This window comes from Triticum aestivum, chromosome 2D, assembly GCF_018294505.1.
Source record: "Triticum aestivum cultivar Chinese Spring chromosome 2D, IWGSC CS RefSeq v2.1, whole genome shotgun sequence".
Lineage (NCBI taxonomy): Eukaryota > Viridiplantae > Streptophyta > Magnoliopsida > Poales > Poaceae > Triticum > Triticum aestivum.
Genome location: NC_057799.1, coordinates 21,700,587 through 21,720,494, shown reverse-complemented (window position 1 = coordinate 21,720,494; position 19,908 = coordinate 21,700,587). Strand labels below are relative to the sequence as shown.

The following is a 19,908-nucleotide window of genomic DNA, read 5'->3' as shown; positions in this document are numbered from 1 at the left end:
GGGGTGGTGTTGCCGGCTTGCCTTTGGATTCTTCTCCAGTCTCACCGTCTGCGTCGCTACCGTTGTGACTGTGGGGTGATGTTTAGTATATTGATTATTAGTAAAGACAAGATAGACTATGATTTGTTTCTGCCTTGTCTTGTACTCCAAGTTGGTCATTGTACTCCTATATATATATGCCCACGAGGCTCAAGCAATACAACCAACTATTCCACCAATCCCCCCATCCCTTCTAACAATATGCTTTTCATGGGCTCACACATATAGAGTGAGAGTTGATTCAAAGAGAACTAGTTGCATGAAAAGGAGAAAGCTCTCTCTCTCTCTCTCTCTTTATCTAGTTAGAGAAGCATCGATCAAGCTTTCATGAACGTATAAGATATGACGTGTCTTGTAAATTAGATAGGAAGTGCTTAGCATAGCAGTCCCTGTATGGTTAGAAATGATAGCTTGAAAATCACGCATGTTTTGTATCCAATTGTTTTAGATTGCCCTAGCAGCATGCTCGCTCCCAAACGTCGTCAAGCATTCCCGCCGTTGTCCTCGCCAACATGGTCGCCTCGCAGCTATCTGATCTTGACTCACAAAAGATTCACGACTTGATGAATGGGATTACCATCTCATAGTGTGACATCTAGCATGCTACATACAAGACATACCACTAGTCTATCAGTCTCGTGTAGGAAATCAGCAAAACTGGTCATTGTCCCATAACACACTGAGCTTGACCTTCTCGTCGGATTTCACACAACCCACCATTACCATCTTATATTCGTGAACATCAATAACGTGCTCTAGTGACACGCTATACCAGCCTAATCTTGAATCATGACATGATTCAACTATAATGAACTCTCGTAGAGGCATGCACCAATCAAAGGGTTTTTCTGGGCAACAAACAAACAAATAAGGGGATTTTAACAAAGGGCCAAATAAGGAATTCTCTCAATAAAAATAGCCGATGTGCTGCAACTTTTCCTGATGCTTCCCAACCCCATATATGCTTCGATAGAATACCAAGGCCTTGTTCATCTTGTAGGAGTAACAAGCATAGAGTATTGCGCTGGCACCATTGAAAAAAGTGTGGCATATATATTGATATGCAACATACAATGTAGGCTACGCCTTTAAATTAGAAGAGCAATGTGCTTCACTCATAAATAGGACAGGCTGATGTATCTTGAGTAGCACATGGTCATTATGGTACTGGAGTGTTGTGCTTGTGTTCAGTGGTGTAGCTCTCAGTGAGTCAGTAGGAGGAGTTCCTGGAAAGTTATTTGCTATGTGTATAAAAACACATGTATTAAAATTGAAAGCGTGAAATCAAGTGTGAACAAATGTGCGAATTAGCATAAAATTAAGAAAACAATTAACAACTTCACCATTCAGGCAAAAGGATCACCTACTTATGAGTATGTGGACCAAGTGAAAAAGGTTCCAAAGCTATAACACAAAAATATTTAAGCCAGGGAAGGTCAAAACTGTGGTCGCCCATCTCAAGGGAATACAAACAATAAATCAAATGCCCCCTACCCATGAGAACTCAAGCCACACTGCGAAGTTTCCTGGTGCTTCCTAACCCCACCAAGTCTTTTGTGTGCTTCCATGGTATTCAGCGTCAAAAGAAAGCCATGTTCTTACAATACAAATATAGCTAGTTGTGCAGGCGCCACAAAAATAGTGGTATATATCTAGGTATATGATATATGTTGTTTAGACCACAGATTCAAATAAGAATAGTAATGTGCACGAGTCATGGGGTGCGACAAACACGCCAGGCTAATGCTATCTTGGGTACACATGTGCATCATGGTATTGTAGTGTTTTCTGTTCATTGACGAATGTAATGTTCTAAAGCGAAATCAATACAAGGAGTTACTAAAAATCGCATTCATAGAAATTTAGTGAGTGAGGGGCCCAAACATGAACAAATGTGTGACTGAGTATAAACACAACAAGCAAAAACTTCACAGGTTGGCACAAAGAGTGACCTGGAATGAAAACGACCTTAGATCAAATGACACAAGGTTTGGAAGCTCCAAATCAAAATCATTAAAGCTAGAGAAGGCCAAACCTAATATCACCCATCTATCATGCATTCTATCTAGAAGAAAATTTAAAGTGGGAAAACTAAAAATTCAGCACAAAGGATCAAATGTTGGTTGCGGGCGAAATTTGATATCTAGAAATCCAGTCCTCCCGTTGACAGAGTTAAATGATTTGGTTCGAACACAGAAATTCTGCAACAACGTCCCATGAAACAGCATTATTTCGCACACAAATTTTGGAAAAATGTATCTTCTGATTCGAGCATAAGACATACACACACATGAGGGGAATAAGATAAAACATAATCAAACACAGAAGAACAAATGACCATGAGATAAGTTTTGCTCTCTAGTTGCTGCTTTAATTTGGTAGATAAAATAAATAAACACTGAAGACAATATCAGGGAAAATCCACTCTATATGCTTGATTCATGAAATTATAATTCAAAATAAACACAATTCGAGACAATGTCCAGTCAAATTTGATTACAGATTAAGGTCAGACCACTGAGGCTGAGGCTTTCAGCTCCTAGACATGGTGAAAAATTAAGAGCAAAACTATTGAAGCATATGCTGTTGGTTGCACATGTTCTCTCTTGAGTGTATTATGGATATGTGGTTTCCTCTCAATCCCTAAGATATAGGCTTTAACATTAATCTAGGTAGTGTACAAAAAAAGGCAGGAAATGCTGCATCCTTTTTGGAATATTACAATTTTTCGTGTGGTGTAAGTTGTGTGCTGTAAGTATTTATCTAATAACCCAATCTAGGGAGTGTGTGAAAAAGTTGTCTAGTTCAAGAATATATAGGATCTATCTGGTTGCACTTTAAAATTCTTCATAGTATTTCTCAGTAATAATAAAATGGGTGCGTGATATCAATGTTTTTTGTTGATACTCAAGTATATAGTATATACATTTACATATCGGATGGTCATCAAAGGATTTGATTCCATGCTCAAACAGTATGCTTCTTTCCTCCCAATGGTCATCGAAATTACCCTGCAATAGCCCAAGGCCCCAAGTTCCTAACATTTTATTCAGTTGAACAAGACAAAATGACAAGTAAGATTCACTTTGGGGAAAGGGAGGAACCTCGTATACTATTGACTCGGAATTATTCTGATAAGCTCAATGTCAAACAGGAGGGTTTTATCTATTAGTCCTTGATTCCTTAGAACGAAATCTAGAGCTCTTTGTCCCTGTAAGAAAAATATGGTGCTTTTGTTATATAATCATCAAAAATATAGAAAAACTTCTAAATTCAGGGAAATATATTACCGAAAATGTTGTCGGTTTTGGGCCTAACTTGTTCAAGTCATTATCTGGGTATCCAATATCCGGTGGTACTATTATCCTGAAGGGTGTGGGCATCAGTAATACGGTTAATAGTTGTGTTAAAACATTTAGAAACTGTGGTTACGGAAATGTGGGACTGACCTTCTAACTCCACCGGGACGCATGCCTGTCATAGCCTCCTCAAAGGCTGGTATTACCTAATTGATGTTATTAAGAATGCTACTTGTCAGCAAGTAACAAATAATAGCTTCAGAATACACAATGGAACGAAACCTCTAAATGTAATTAAGTGTAAGCGAACTATCACCCGAGTTCTAGAGAAGCTGTTGTTTTGCTCGTAGACAAAGTTAATTTCAAAATAGTGACTGAAAATATATTTTGAAGTGTTTAGATTGGATACATACAAAATTTCCCAATATATAATTTTTTGGTATTTACAAATATATTATTATAGAAATTATTTGTCAAAGTTGTAGTTTGGAGATCATGCCGACATTCAAAAATGGTACTATTAGGAAACCAGAGGCGTATGTGAGTAGTACTTGTGTAATTAGTAAATCACCTGTCCTGATCCAACCTTAAACTTGAAGAATTCTTTATCACCACCCTACATGGAAATGCAAAACAGGAGAATTGATAGAACTGAAGGAATAACTCAGTTTATACTTCAACAAATATATATGCCAAGGAAGCTGAGAATCTTCTTTTTTTTTTGTTCATCTTCAGGCAGCATTTGTACCTCGAAAGAACCACCTTTGGTCTTGTTTCGAGCTTCAAAAATGCGACCGTAGTATCCAATTGTGTACCCATCCCAATCAATCTGATGTGCATTCACAAACCCAAGTCAACATCGTGGTTGCACACCTCAACAAATAAAGCTGAAGAACATACATGCAAAATGACCTAGAATCCGATGCAAATGTGATGCTTGCTACTCACCACTACTGTCTCTCCCTTCTTTGGGGATGGGCCCTCTCCAACTCGCAAGTCCTGTAATTCCTCATGAGAATTGTGAACCTAACAAATCTGAACTTTTGAGTATTATGCAGGAACCATCGAATGGCAGTGTAAGCACCTTGTATTGGAGGCCTGATTCTGTTTCAGTGTAATCTGGATAACTCATTTTCGTCTTTCCATAATCCTTCCCACGAAGCGCTGGCACTATAATTGCAATATCAAAGAGTTACGCTTGATTGCACATTTTACTTATGAACACCTATATGAGTTTGGACGGAAAACTAGATAACTTAAACTTTTAAACAGAAGCTCATTTAGCAGCAGTTGGCTATATATGTCAGCCCCCAGTACCTTCTTAAGTTGAAAGATTTTTCTGTAGTACCAAGAGACAAACCAACAAAATAATGTCTAATAAATATGTGAAAAACAAGGTATGACAGATCACGGCCTTAAGGTGAAATTATTTTTAGTCTAACAACTGGTGTCTCTTCTACAATGTCAATGTAGCAGATTTCAGTAAAACTATATGTCAGCTAAGCATTGATGATACCTGATACCTATGAGGTTTACAAATACAGTCTTAATAGGTTGAAACTTCAAAGGATGTGTTATAGTAGAGAAAAACCTGTTTATTTTCAGATGGGAGGATATCGACTGAAAACTCACTGTCAGTAAATTCAGCTTTTGCTGCTCCCTTCTCCAGACTGTACTGAAGGGAGCCAATGGTGAGACTAATTGCAGGGATCAACAGTAGTCTCCTTCTTTCTACCATACCACCTGTAATAAAAGTAGTAAAAGAACGAAGCCAAGGTCAGTACCATTTGAAATATTGTCAAATCAGTAGAATTAATAAAAGTAAATTTAGTTTCCAAAACGTGTTCAGCAGGTATGAAGTGATACCCAATGGAAACGATCTTGCAGTACATACTATTCACTAAAATATGCATGGCCATCTGGAAATGAATGTATAGTCCTAGGAAGAAAATAGTTGCAGCCAAAACTGACATCTTCCCATGGTAAAAATATATAATAAGCCAAGCAAACAACTTTCACTAAAATACCAGTTACAGTTCTGTATTTTCCAACATTCAGGCAAACTACATTCTGCTTCTAAATCCTACTAGCCGTATCAATATCACATCTTACAGAAACTTCACAGCCCTTGACAGTTAGCACACTCAACACGGGGCAATGCGCTTCAGTTGGACCACTAATATTTGTAGACAGTAGTGCTAGCAAAGCATCTCAACATGAACAGGTCCTACGCACGGATCAAACAATCTGCAATTTTCCTCGCATAATAAGAGCAACAATCCATCGGACCAAGCCAGAGCTGCTTACCGTGGCAAGAAGAGATGACCCGAGCACGACGGCGGCGGCCAGGAGAGGAGGAGAACTCGAAGGCGGAGTGGGCAGGTCTTGTCCTATGAACAGCCATCTTCGAGACGGACGGGGTAGCGGCTGGGCGGGGGAGGAGCGGCGCCTGCCGGCGAGGCGCCGGGAGGCCGGGACGGCACGCCGGGGATGACATGGGGACGGACGCCGGGAGCCACAGGTTCGGGGTGGGATAAGAGGTTGCGGCTACAAGAAACTCTGCAGTTTTGCACCGCGCACGTCCGCCCGTGTGGCATCCGACGGCCACTAAAGAGCCGTGGATGTTAGTCAGGGCGATCTACCCCTAAAACACTTTTTTTTTTTAATTTTTCCTTTTTTGCTTCTATTCCGTTTTTCAGTTTCTTTATTTTTCCGAAATGTGTGGTCTTTTTTAAAATTTTAAAAAATTTAAAATTCCGGCACTTTTCCAACATTTGTGAATTGTTTTCTCTTTTGCAAATTTTGTTTTCAAATTTGATCTTGAATTTTATGAACATTTGTCAAATTTGTGAATTTTTTTCCAGTTTCGTGAACATTTTTCATGAATTTTTTCAGCGTTTAGGAAAAAAATTAATTCATGTTTTTTAAAATTATGAACTATTTTCAAATTTTGTAAAAAAATTAACTTTGTGCTTTTTTCAAAATTACTGAACGTTTTTTCAAAATTTTGGATTTCCCAAATTGATGAATATAAAGTCGATGCTGAATGGTCAATGGATTTTGTGAACATTTTTCAAAACAGCCTGGTTCACAAATTTCATTAGGTTTTAAAAAATTTCATGGAAGTATTGCTGCAAGTTGAAACATTTCACTGGGGTTTCACGTTACGAACGTGGTCTGTGATGCTGCGGACAAAGAGCAGCAGGAAGAGCGCCCAATAGAGCTTTAGCAATGCAGAGAATTTTACTCATTTTGGTGAAAGCGGAAGCTGCTGCGATCATCCCGGTAGAAGAGAATGGGGATAGGGCGCGACATACGGCAGCCACCAAAAACACAGGTACCTGCTTACCTACACCTTTTAGCTTGATGCTACAAAAAGGTCAACTTTTCTATGGTCATGGGTATCTAACACGACATGGAAACGAATCCTGACGGCTCCCAATCCTAACATATCTCTCACATCTCAGGGCATTTCACAATAATACTGTGGATGTCTCATTTTGCTCTTAAATAAGGCCATCGTCATATGTGTTTGGTACGATATGTTTTTAGGCCCCTAGAAACGGAGAATTGTGAGTTTTTTTTTTACTTTTGTGTCCTAAAAAAGGTTGGTGTGGTTTTTCTTTTTAACATGGTGCAGCAATTATTTCCGGTCTGCAACCACGTGCACCAATGTAATGTTGCACATGGGCATTATGGCATAGACGAAGATGCTACAGTAAAACTAATCATATTTATCTGCCCGAACTAAAAAAGTCACTGCAGTCAAGGGTACAAATATGTGTGGATATATGTAGTGCAAGTACAACCAACGTAGCTCTAACATTTTTTAACACAGTACACACACGCTTATACAAACGCACATACACTCACCCCATGCACGCATACCTTATCCATATTAGCAATTTTGGCTGGTTACTTTCGGTTTTCAGTTTTGTTAACGGAATTTGAAAATAATCCGAATGGTAAAAACCGAATTTTCAATTTCTACCGAATGCCCACCCCTACCCATAACGATGACTGTCTGGAACTATCGCCCAGAATTATGATATTGTTCATGATCTAAGGTGCACGGTATTACACCAGTATCACAAAATGTTGCAGATGTTAGCCATTTGAACCTGAGATAGTTACATTCAACTGTGTTAGACCACATCGAATATTAGTTTATTACATACAAAATATAAAGTAAATAAGGTTGAGGCCACTTGCAAAGAAATCTGTGTAGATCTTCACGACGACTTTATGAAGTGGGCGGTATGTTTAATTCAATTTGTGTTAGGCCAACTCCAGCGCGCGACCCCATCTAGTCCGGCCGGGTCCGTTTGGAGTAAAACAGACGAACCAGACGGCCCAGCGCGCGGACGGAAACGGACTTTGGCTGTTTTCTGTCCGCTTTCGACCCATCCCCGGCCCCAAGTTTGGACCGCTTTTGGGGTGAAACGGACAGCGCGCGGACGGGCGGGCCGTGTGCGCGTGTCCTCCCCTGGCCCGCCCGTCGGTGGCACAGGGGCCCCTTTTTCTATCCGCCCCCTCCCCCCCCCCTCTAGTTGCACTCTTCTCCGCTCTTCTCCATTGCCCCTCGTCGCCGCCGCCGCCGCTGCCATTGCAGCTGTGCAGCTCGGACGCGCGGTAGCCCAGCCCCTTCCCCTCGACGCCCCCGAGCTACCCAACCACGGCCACCTGATTTGCGCACCCGGCGGCCGGATTTGGAGCTGATCCGGTCAGTCTTGAGCTCGCCCGGCTGTGGGAGGCCGCGCCGCGCCATGGACTAGCCGGGCACCGGGCCGGAAGGCCCCGGCAAGGCCGCATGCAGGTAGTGGCTCCTCCTCTAGCCACTCGGGTCTACGCCGTCGGTGGTCCGCCGGCAGATACACGAATGGCGGTTGGCCGGGCTCGGTGCTAGCCCAAAAACTCGTCGACGCACCGTTGCCACTCATTAAGTGCGATGACTGCCCAAAGAAGGTCGTGCGCTGCGTGTCTACAACGCCGGAACATCCCGGATGGGTGTTCATCAAGTGCTTAAACGATGGGGTATGTGCTATTTTTAGCTTCGGTTGTGCTCTCGGATTTGACTAGTTGTGCTAACTTAAAATTTTATTATGTAGCATGGATGCAAGTTTTGGTATTGGGAAGAAGAGTATATCGATATATTGATAGAGCGCAAGTTAGTAGATGTTCGTGCACTTTTAGCTAGCATAGAGGCTAGAGATGAGACTAGTGCACTTGTTGCTAGAATAGAGGCTAGACATGAAACTAGATGTGAGGAAGCAAGTCTACTTCTTTACACTCGAAGAAGAAAGAAGCATGCAAGATCGAGTCTCCTCAACAGATCAACAATGAATGCATCGAGAGGCACTAATCCAACTTACCGGAACAGTTATGGAAGTTGGATATCTTCTAAAATGTATTCTTGTGGTTCTTGTTTTCTTTGGTCTTGCTTTTCTAGTCAAAATTTGATGATGTATTTCCATGTACCAAAAATGAATGATGAAAAAAAGTTAAGGGCTTGTAAAGAAAATTGTACGCGGACAGGATGCGGCCGGGATGCGTCCGCGCGTTGGGCGCACGGCCACCGCATCCCAGAAACTGCCCGGACACGACCCCATTGCCCTACCCAAACGGACAGAATCCGGGCAAAACAGACGTCTGTTTGGAGTCCTGCGTTGGAGTTGGCCTTATAGCTTGTCATTTCGTAATGTTGCGTCCACAATTGTCTAATATCTTTTTTTTAACATGACGTATCCCTTGTTGGGGAAGGGCTAAGTTCATCCGTGTGGTCCACTTGCCTATCGATATGGACGGCATAATTTAGCTTGACATAAAGCTGTTAAAAAACGACATACTCGTGATCTTCACTATCACTAACAAAGGGTGGGAGAATGTATTTTCATGGTCCAAATCGGGTTCAAATTGCCACGGAGTTAGGGATGCAAGCTGGGAAGACCTTCATACGATTTCTTGACGAGTCTGAGGGGCCGGACATCGAGAGCAAAATCTATATGTGGTACGATGGCCCGCAATCACCATAATATGTATACTTTCTATGGTGATCCAGATGTCGTATAAATATGTACTGCTTTATGATATTAGTTAGCACTTTACTGAACATACATATGTTGTATACACTTATTGTATTGTACTGTGTATGTACTAAATAATAGAGTTACTTGAAGTGTGCTATTTCTGTCTTTAGGGTACTCGTGTCATTGCTAAACAAACTGCAACGGCACATAAAAATGCTACCATGGCAGTTTTTTATTTTAATTTTTCACTGGCATAATACAATTGCGGCGGGCGCGATGCGACACCCGCCATGGGTAAGAATCATAATAGTGGCGGGCGCGCACTGCCGCCCGCCACAGCTAGTATAGGATCAATGGCGGGCGGGTGCCCGCCACTGATGCGGTTATAGCAGTGGCAGGCGCCCCTGGGAGGCTGGCCCGTCACTGCTAGGCATTCCTGCAGTAGTGTCACCACATGTTGCGTGCTGGGTGCACACACACGAGCATGTTTTTTTTTCATGCGTTTTTTGTGTTTTTTTGGATTTTCAAGTTTTACATTGTTTTCCCCTAGGTCTTTTAAAAAGAAAAACCCGGTGTTTTTCTCTTGTGAAGTACACCATGTGAAAAAGTTGTGCTTCATGGTGAATTATAGTTGTGCTTTCGTGTGAAGCACAACTGTGCTTCTCGGAAAAAAAAAATGAAAAGCATAGTTGTGCTTTTACCATGTTTCCCAAAAAGTGAAAATCATAGTTGTGCTCCACTTGAAGTATAGATGTGTTTCCCAAAAAGTGAAAAACAAAGAGTTGTGCTTCACGCCAAAAAGCGAAAAAGCACAAAGTGTGTTTTTGGTTTTTGTTTTTATTCTCTTTTTAAAAAAGTTTTTGGTCCTTTTATTGCCTAATTTTTTCCTGTTTTGTTTTGGTTTCTGGATTTTTTTTTGAAAATAGTCCGTCCAAATCAATAAACTTGGGATTTAGTTTTGAATATCTCGACGCGAGAAACGCAACTGTGGAAACGACTCATGATCTGAACGCACGGTATTAACATTAACATGGAATCTACTTTCAAAGATCTTGACGCAAAAGAAAATACAAAACTACAAGTGTCACACATGTAGTGTGTCATTTATTACCATCTGGGAAGATGAGAGTGACATTTGCAAGGGGTACCACTTTAGTGAATCCAACTTATGTGTCTCACCCGCAAAAAAAAATAAAAATAAAAATAAAAACTTACGTGTCTCGGTTGTGGCTGTGTCCCTTACAGGGGCCTTGGGCCTCGCCCCAATATAAGACTTTATTTCGTAGGTGATGTGGTGGGCCTACGACCAAGAGAGGCTGTGCACAAGCTCAAATGAAATCTGAATGTTCTCTCACAAAAAAAAATGGAAATCTGAATAAAACTTAAAAAATGACTTCTCAATAACCACAAATCTCTCCTAGTTTAGCAAAGACGTAAGGTAAGGTTCTGTCGTTCATTTGTTCATCTTTCAACCGTATGTACTTTTTTTTCCCTCTGTTATGATTTTTTTCCCTCTAATATCTGGTTCTTTCCACCGTTTTTCCTTGAAAACTACCTCAAGACTGCTCATCGGTTTACCAAATGAAATTTTATTTTCCTTAGTAAGTCACAAATATACGAAATAAAAAACTATTTTTTTTACAAAATCCAATTAATATGTGAAGATAAATCATGATCGGACATACTATTTACATCCCGTTGCAATGCACAGCCAATTATCTACTACCTCTGTAACTAAATATAAGATGTTTTTGCAGTTCAATTTAAATCCCTTTTTCCAAAACTCAAACGTGGAGCAGGTGATTTGAGTGGTCTAGAGTGCCCTACTAACCGTAGCCGTGTTTGACAGTTACTACCCCCATTATTCCGGTAGACCAATGGGGCCGAGTCCTTGTGCCCCTGCCTTCACGGAAGCGCCAATGTAGTGTAATCCCACTGGTCAGAATTTCTAATGGTGTAGTATAGCACAGGACAGGTAGACATTAGCTTACTGTTCCTGTTCCTCATAAAGCGCTTGACCGGTCACCAGCTGTGGCATGCCAAGCCAAGTCAAATCAACGGAAACTCCTGGATGCAGTGGGAAGCGTATAATTGATTAAAAAAAAACGTAATTTTCCGACGTATGAAATGATAGCCAGAATTTTCTTAACTTTTCTCCAGGATTCAGACTTGAGACAAGCTTTTCTCCAGGATTCAGAGTTCTTCTGTGTCAAGGGACAAATAAATTTTCAGTATTTTCTTAAATCCTCTAAACAAATATTTCTGGAACCAGATTGCCATTTTTCATTTAAAATGCACGTTAATGGCAATTCGGTAAAGGCAAAACAATTATTCTACAAATCTCAGAACACTAGCAACCTAGCAGTTTCTGCAAATCTGAACAAATTTCTCGCTCACCACAAGATTTCCATGCCTGCAGTTTAATAGGGCATGGCTATTTTTCTGGACCAAGATTTAACTGGCCAGCAGGGGTCGAGGATGGAAACGGCAATCAGGAATACCTTTTTTCTGCTTTGTCTTGCTTAAAGTGTAGCAATCAGCAGGAGAGAGGAACAGAGGATGAACCATACATCTCGAGAGGCTTGTAACAGGAATTGACCGATTCAATCCAGCCTCACAGACTGTTCCACACAAAATCCAAGTTTCCCAAAAGAAAAATGAATCTGAGTTTCCCGCAAAAAAGATGAAACCCGAGTTTCCCTAAAAAACGTGAAATCTGACTAACCACAAATTATTACTAAAAATTAAATCATTTCTTCAGAAATTCAGGCGCAGAGAAGGGGAATTGAGTGGTCTACCCTGTTCCGCTTACCGTAGCCATGTACCGTGTTGACAGTTACTCCAACAATAATTTCCATTATTACTCCGGTAGGCCAATGGGTCCAATCCTTGTGCCCCTGCCTTCACGGAAACACCAATTACAGCTTAGAAAAGGACTTGATGCCAAAAGATTCAGCACGTCACAGTCAGATGCATCCTCCCCATCATAGAAAAGGAATCGATGCCAGTGGTCACAGCTCAGCAGTTCAACTTCAATGCCACTGACCTGTTGGTGGTAGACATTAGCCTACTGTTCCTGTCCTCATTACAGTGTTTGGCCGGTGACCAGCTGTGGCATGCCAAGTCAAGTCAAGTCAACTGAAACTCTTGAATGCCATGAGATGCGGAAGTGAGAAAAATCATAATTCATAAGTAGGAGACGATTACCAGAATTGATGGAACTTTTATTAGGATTTACAGTTCAGACTGACGGAAGACGCCTTCTGTATTGAGGGACAAATCAATTTCATTGTTTTCTCAGTTCACAAATATTTCTGTAAGCAGATTGGCACTTTTCATTTAAAATATATCTTAACGGTAATTTGGTAAAAAGACGAAACAATCATTCTAGAAAGCTCAGAAAAGTAGCGGCAGAGGAAAGAGCATTCGGGTTCGGGAATACCTTTTTTCTGCTTTGTCTTGCATCAAGTTTAACAGTCAGCAGGGAGAACTTTCTGTGCATGACAACGAAATGTCACTGATAGGAAGAGGAATTGACCAATTCAAACCCAAGCCTCATGGACTGCTCCACACAAAATCCAATTTATGGACATGATTTTCCATGTGCCACACTGTTCCACGAAGAAGACGCGTGATGACTGACCACTGTTAAGTGCCATTCTCCAAGGGGCATAAGCTTGCTCTCATCAGTAGGGGCACCAACCAAAGCAAAAGCAATGGCACCTCACCTCCCATGGCGCTTTCTCCAGTTCTTGCTACTGCTGCTGCTGGGGGTTTCATCTGCTGCTCAAGCACAGGTGAACATCACCCTGGGCTCCTCCTTGACGCCCCAGGGGCCAAACAGCTCATGGCTCTCACCTTCCGGAGACTTCGCGTTCGGTTTCCAGCCAGTGGAAGGTAACACCTCCTCGTACCTCCTTGCCGTCTGGTTCGACAAGATCCCTGAAAAGACTGTCGCTTGGTATGCCAAGAGCAGTCAAGATACACCGGTGCAAGTGCCATCCAGCTCTGTGCTGCGGCTCACGGCTGATGGGTTGCTCTCGCTTCGCAACCCATCTGACGGTGAGGTCTGGAGTCCCCGGGTCCCTGGTGCGGCCTACGCCAGAATGCTCGACACAGGTGACTTCAGGCTTTTCGGTGCAGATGGCAAAGCAAAGTGGGAGACCTTTGATGTCCCGGCTGATACCATCCTGCCCACACAAGTGCTTCTTGTGGGTCAGCAGGACAAGGTACTTAGAAGCCGTCTCATCGCTACGGACTACGCCAATGGCCGGTTTCTCCTAGCTGTGCAATCAGATGGTAATCTTGTATTCTATCCAATTGCCGAGCCTACCACAAAACGGTACGATGCATACTGGGCATCCAATACAGTTGGGAACGGCTCACGGTTGGTGTTCAATGAAACTGGCAGGATATACTTCACAACGACAAATGGGACACAGGTCAATATCACTTCAGCAGGGGGGGTCTCAATGGGTGATTTCTTCAATCGTGCCATGCTTGACCCAGACGGTGTATTTCGGCAATATCTCTACCCAAAGAGCAGAAAGGCCAGAAGTGTATGGAGCTTGCAATGGACGGCGGTGAGCTCGATTCCCCAGAACATCTGCCAGGCGATAAAGGAAACAAATGCTGGCAGTGGGGCATGCGGCTTCAACAGTTACTGCAGCTTCGATGGCACCCAGAATCAGACAACAGTATGCCAATGCCCAGAACATTACGAGTTCTTCGACAAGGAGAGAAAATACAAAGGTTGCAGGCCAGACTTTGAACCACAAAGCTGTTACCTGGATGAGGCAGCAGCGGTGGCCAAGTTTGAGATGACTCCCATCAATGGTGTTGACTGGCCTCTAGCCGACTATGAGGAGTACAGCCCCATAGATGAGAATGAATGCCGGACACTCTGTGTGATTGATTGCTTCTGTGCCACAGCCGTCTTCCGTGCAAGCACAAATACCTGCTGGAAGAAAAAGCTCCCTTTATCAAATGGGAATATGGCGGCAGATGTAGACAGGACAGTTCTTATCAAGGTGCCGAGGAGTAACAATTCAGAGTCCCAGCTTAGCAGCGGCTCCACCAAATGGAAGGAAGACAAGAAGTACTGGATTCTTGGGAGTTCCTTGTTTTTTGGGGGTTCTGTATTGGTAAACATTCTCCTTGGCAGTATTCTGCTCTTCGGCACTTACTGCGGTATCTCCACAACCTCCAAGAAGAAACTTATGTCATCGCAATCATCGAGTAGTTCTATATTGCCCCCAAAGATTTTCACTTACAATGAGCTGGAGAAGGCAACTAGTGATTTCCGTGAGGTGCTTGGCAGTGGTGCCTCTGGTACCGTGTACAAAGGACAGCTGCAAGATGAGCATGCGACCAGCATCGCCGTCAAGAAAATTGGAAAGCTCCAGCAAGAGACTGAGAAGGAGTTCATGGTGGAAGTGCAAACCATCGGGCAGACATTTCACAAGAACTTGGTCAGGCTTCTTGGTTTCTGCAATGAGGGAACTGACAGACTGCTTGTATATGAGTTCATGACCAATGGCTCGCTGAACGAGTTCCTCTTTGGTGATGCTCGGCCGCATTGGAGCCTCCGTGTGCAAGTTGCACTTGGAGTGGCACGAGGGCTGCTCTACTTGCACGAGGAGTGCAGCACACAGATTATCCACTGCGACATAAAACCACAGAACATCCTTCTCGACGACAACTTTATGGCAAAGATTGCAGACTTTGGCCTGGCGAAGCTTCTTCGAGCCAATCAGACACAAACATACACCGGCATCCGGGGTACTCGAGGTTACCTTGCCCCAGAGTGGTTCAAGAACATAGGGATCACTTCCAAAGTTGATGTTTACAGCTTTGGGGTGATCCTGCTGGAGCTTGTATGCTGCAGGAGGAATGTGGAGCTAGAGATCGCCGATGAAGAACGTTCGATACTGACTTACTGGGCAAACGATTGTTACAGATGTGGGAGGATCGACTTGCTGGTGGAAGGTGACGATGAGGCAAACTTCAACATCAAAAAGGCAGAGCGATTCGTGGCTGTCGCCCTTTGGTGCCTCCAGGAGGAGCCGACTATGAGGCCAACCATGCTTAAAGTGACACAAATGCTTGATGGAGCAGTGCAGATCCCCACGCCTCCGGATCCCTCTTCCTTCATCAGTTCACTTCCGTAGTGCCTGCTTGTTAATAAATAAGTGTAGCATGAAGCAAGACTATGCAATACACGGGTAATATGATACTGTTTTCATTTGAAGCTTCAGAATTAATGGTAAATATAGTATTCAGGAACCTATGTTTAGCTGAACAATAGCATCACAGATGCATCTGTATCTTTTCTTTTTTTGCGACACATCTGTATCCTCTTTTCATTATGCATATGTATATCTATTTATTTGCTTATTTATATCTCTGAACCTGTTTTTGTCATACATTCTCTACACTAGAAAAGGGGTAGAGGTGAATACGTAAGACATATGGTTAGTAACTAATAAAAGTTTCCTACTGCTACATTGTCTGGGCCACTGGCGTCAAACAGTCCTTCAATAGCTACCTTGATATGTAAGCAGTGAATCAAGAAATTTTTCTATTATAGTTTGAAGAACATTAGCTACCTTGTATTTCAGGCACTTACATCCAGCTGCAACAAATAGCACCATGATACTTCTGTTTTTTCTTCAGAAAATGCATCGTTATCTGTATTCATATGCCTAAATGTATCTTTGATGAATCCATTTTATTCAAACATTCCCAACAACTGAAGGGAGTCGGATGTAAATAGGCATGGGCTGGTGTCGAACATCCCATAAAATCTTGCTAATAGTAATATGCAACCGCTGAATCAAGAAAAATGTTTTTGCTAGCATATTTTAAGTACTTACAGAACAACATTGTATTCTCCAAAAAAAAAGACATGAAAATTATTACTCTGCACTGTCAAAATTCAGAGGGTAATACTCTCTGAATTATTGGGGATACCTATAGCAATGCAGACAGTAATTAGCTACAGATGTACTCCAATAATCTGCACTGTCAATACGCTCCAAACAAACAAACGCCCAAATATGCTGGTACTAGTGGACAGTATTAGTGGGGAATTAGTGAGAATACTCTGTGTTAGTGGACAGTATCAGTGGGGAATTAGTGGGCAATACTCTGCACTGTCAACATTCAGAGGGTAATATTTTTTTCGAGGGTAATTCAGACAGTAAATGGCTACATTGGCTATAGTAAAACAAGCAAACGCCTTCGTTCCGACTGATTGCCAGCAGCATGGTACTTCCATTCACTCACTGAATTTCACCAAAATTAGGGGGGGTAAAAAAATCCCCCAACGCCCAAATCGAGGGGCTCTCCACTCCCCGTCGCCAGTTCTCCACGAGCGGGATTCAGAAGCGGCAGCTGCTTCACCTCTGAAGCTCCCACACGCATCCACAGAGCACTCGACAAACGGCGCAAGAAATCGAAATAAGAAAAAAAACTGATGCCAAGAACTGGGAACTCAGGAGCAAAGCGGCAGGGTTGGGGTCCTACGGATGGGGAGAAGAGACGCACCCAGGGCAGGGCCAGGGCAGCCCGGCGACGCGCCGCCGCCGCCGCCTGGTCTCATCCACCGGAAGCGGAGCGGCCGAGAAACAACGGCCATCGGAGATTTTTTTTTTTTGAGGTACCATCGGAGATTTTATTACTCGCTGGAGGAAACGGGGAGATTGGATTCTGAGAAGAGTACAAAGCAAATCTGAGCCGTTTGATCGGAGATTTCTGTCTGTTTTATCTCAATTATTACAAAAATCAAATCTCAGCCATCTGTATCCGAAATAAAAAATAGTCTACCGAATAATAAAGAAATCTAAAGTTCCTGATCTTTTAGTACTTACATGTTTATTTTGGAACTTCATTGGACTCCACCAGAAATAGGCAATGTGACACAGTCCAGTGGGTGAACACTAAAAGCATCTCCAGCCGTTGGCCCCCAGAAGGTGCTAAAAATCGCCGCCTAAGGGCATACCGGCACTAACTGCATGTTGGGGGCGTGATGTTCCCCAATCGCCGCGCCCACGTTTCTTTTTGAAAAACAAATTAAATCCGGCACAAACAAGGCGCAAATTCAACCAAACTTCGGCGAGTCCATGACATATTTAAAATATTTTACAAAAGAAGAAAAAAAACACTACTAGACCCGTCGTCGCCCTCGCTGTTCCTCGCCGCCCGCCGCCCTTGAATCTCTACATGCCGAGGAGCCTGTAGAACTGCGTGTAGTCGCCGCCGTCGTCGTCGTCGTCGCCGCCTCCTCCGCGGCCGCCGTCCCTGCTGCTCCCCTGCCCAGGGTCGCCGACGCGCGACGGGTGGGACGGTCCGGGGGCGTCCTCGTCCTCGTCGCTGTCGAGGATCACCACGCCGTTCTCGTCCTCGCGCCCACGCTGGCGGGCGGCTATCTCCTCCAGGGCTCGGCGCTGCCGGACAATCTCGTCGCGGAGGTAGTCGTCCCGCGTCCACCTTAGGGCGTCCTCGTCGGAGAAGCCGCGCCGGACTATGGCCTCGTACTCCGCGGGGAGGCCGGGCTCCACCTTCGGCCTGACGAGCCGGGTAGAGGTGGGGGAGGACTCGGCGATGCGGACGCCGGAGTTGCGGGTGCGCGGGCTGACCGGCGTGTCCTGGGGCTCCGGCTTGACGGGGAGGAGGGAGGGAGAGCCGGACGAGCGGCCGGACGAGGAGGAGGACGCCCCCGGTTCCATGCGTCTCGGTGTCCGTTCGCCGCCGCGCCGTCGCCTGGAAAGCGCTCGGCCATTGGGTGAACTGGAAACGGCGAGAAGAGAAGGAGGAACGGGGGCGTCGGCTTATATAGGCGGCGCTCGCGTGACTGCCGGGGGTACGCGTTGCCGCTGTGTGTACGCGTGGCGGGCGAGGCACGCGCGGCGTCCCGTCTTCACTGCGCCGCCCGTGATGCATCAATGGAGGAGGCTGGCCGGCGCGGCAGCGTGCGGCAGCTTTGGCATTGATTCCGCCGCGGGAACCGAGACGATGAGGACGACGAAGCGACGAGAAGAGCCGAGTCGCTGCCAAGGAGAGCCCGCCGTTTTTCGCGCCAAAAATGATTCGGCCGGCGCCCCTAAGCGCCCCCAGCGCGCCGGGTTCGGCCTGGGTCTACCGGCGCCAATTTCGGCCTGAGCCGACGAAAAAAAGCCTTCGGGGACGCGACTGGGCCGGATTTTCGGCGCCGGTGGCCGAAAAATCGCCTTGGGGTGCTCTAAGCTCAAGAGGTCCATTTGTAGTTGTGTATCACCAAAGACGAACCGGAAGGATTGTGCCACTGTCGGCAGTCAATTGAGAAATTGCTCTTCTTGTTTTCCTCATATTGTGAACGGACAGTTTTGTAAAATGAAGCACGGTGAAGTGGAATTCAGTTTCCTCCAAAATTTCAGGTCCGATAGCTAAACTAGTGAAGGTAATTAATACCATGAAACCGGTGGAGTAGTGAAGATGCTATCTTGGAAGAAGATATATATATATAGAGAGAGAGTTACACATCATATTATAGAGTTTTTTTCCTTTTCATGCAACTAGTTCTCCTCCAATCAACTCTCATTTTGTATGTGTGAGCCCATGAAAAGCTTATGATACCGGTGAGTTTTCCTTGTTAATTCACCATTTTCCACGTGACGAGTTCTGGTCGTTAGACAGTGTAGTCTTGCGCTCACACTAGTAGAAAACAGGGCTTTGGTTCGGGCCTGGCCAGCCCATTAGTCCCGGTTCAGTCACGAACCGGGACCCATGGGGTCATATGTCCCGGTTCGTGAGTCCAGGGGGCTGGCCGGGCCTCGGGAGGCATTTGTCCCGGTTCGTGTGGACCCATTTTTCCCGGTTCTAGGCACATACCGGGACCAATGGTCCTCGCTCCTGGCCCACAGCCATTGGTCGAGGTTCGTGCCTAGAACCGGGACAGAAGGGTAGCCTTTAGTCCCGGTTCCAGCCACGAACCGGGACCAATGAGGTGGCTATATATACCCCCTCGCCGGCAAGCAGAGCACTGCTCTGTTTTTTCTGGCCGACGAGGGGAGAGCTTTGTGGTGCTCTAGCTCACCTCCTATGCACATGAGGTGTTCGATGAAATGCCCGAGCCACACTAGTTAAGCTTTCTCCTCTCGAAACTCGACCTCCGAGCTCCATTTTCCCCGAGATTTGTCTAGGTTTAGCGGTCCGTCACGTCCCATCCCCGTCTTCACCGCCGTCGATCGCCCGCGCCGATCTCGTCGCCGGCACCACCGTGGTGAGCCTCTTGTTCTTATCTTCTTTCTGAAAGAAAAAAAATTCTTACTTCGGATAGATACTTATCTAATTTTCTTACTTTTATTATTTCTTGTTATTATATAGTGCGATGGTTTTGGTATCCGCCGCCGTCGGCCCTCGTCCTGTCTATGATTCGGATGTGATATTTATTATCTTTTTATAACTATTTGGTTCATTTATTGTTTATGACAATTATGCCGACCAACGTGACAGAGATTTTATTTATCTAGGAGGTAGTTGAAGCGGAAATTCCAACCGACCCT

At 44.4% G+C, this 19,908-nt stretch overlaps 2 protein-coding genes across 5 annotated transcripts; one reads left to right on the top strand and one right to left on the bottom strand.

Annotated features, from left to right (window-relative positions):
* Nucleotides 1–834: 834 nt before the first annotated feature.
* Nucleotides 835–5,930, bottom strand: LOC123051191 (peptidyl-prolyl cis-trans isomerase FKBP19, chloroplastic). 4 transcript variants are annotated; one of them, XR_006423963.1, is made up of 11 exons: nt 5,646–5,930; nt 4,971–5,081; nt 4,423–4,508; nt 4,287–4,337; nt 4,087–4,167; nt 3,910–3,954; nt 3,489–3,544; nt 3,330–3,405; nt 3,144–3,250; nt 2,966–3,050; nt 835–1,265 (listed from the first exon to the last, which is right to left on the bottom strand). XR_006423963.1 is itself a non-coding variant. In XM_044473999.1 (10 exons), the coding sequence occupies exons 1-9, from the start codon at nt 5,833–5,835 to the stop codon at nt 3,152–3,154; spliced, it is 795 nt and encodes a 264-aa protein (XP_044329934.1). In that variant the 5' UTR covers nt 5,836–5,930; the 3' UTR covers nt 835–1,265; nt 3,144–3,151. The 4 variants fall into 4 exon arrangements, 3 of the variants coding, with proteins under 3 accessions (XP_044329934.1, XP_044329933.1, XP_044329935.1); XM_044473999.1 differs by lacking the exon at nt 2,966–3,050; XM_044473998.1 differs by lacking the exon at nt 835–1,265 and having other exon boundaries at nt 2,474–3,050.
* A 6,970-nt stretch (nt 5,931–12,900) lies between these two features.
* Nucleotides 12,901–15,760, top strand: LOC123051190 (G-type lectin S-receptor-like serine/threonine-protein kinase LECRK2). Its single transcript, XM_044473997.1, has one exon. It carries the CDS (start codon nt 13,081–13,083, stop codon nt 15,532–15,534), a length of 2,454 nt encoding a protein of 817 aa, XP_044329932.1. The 5' UTR covers nt 12,901–13,080; the 3' UTR covers nt 15,535–15,760.
* Nucleotides 15,761–19,908: the final 4,148 nt, after the last annotated feature.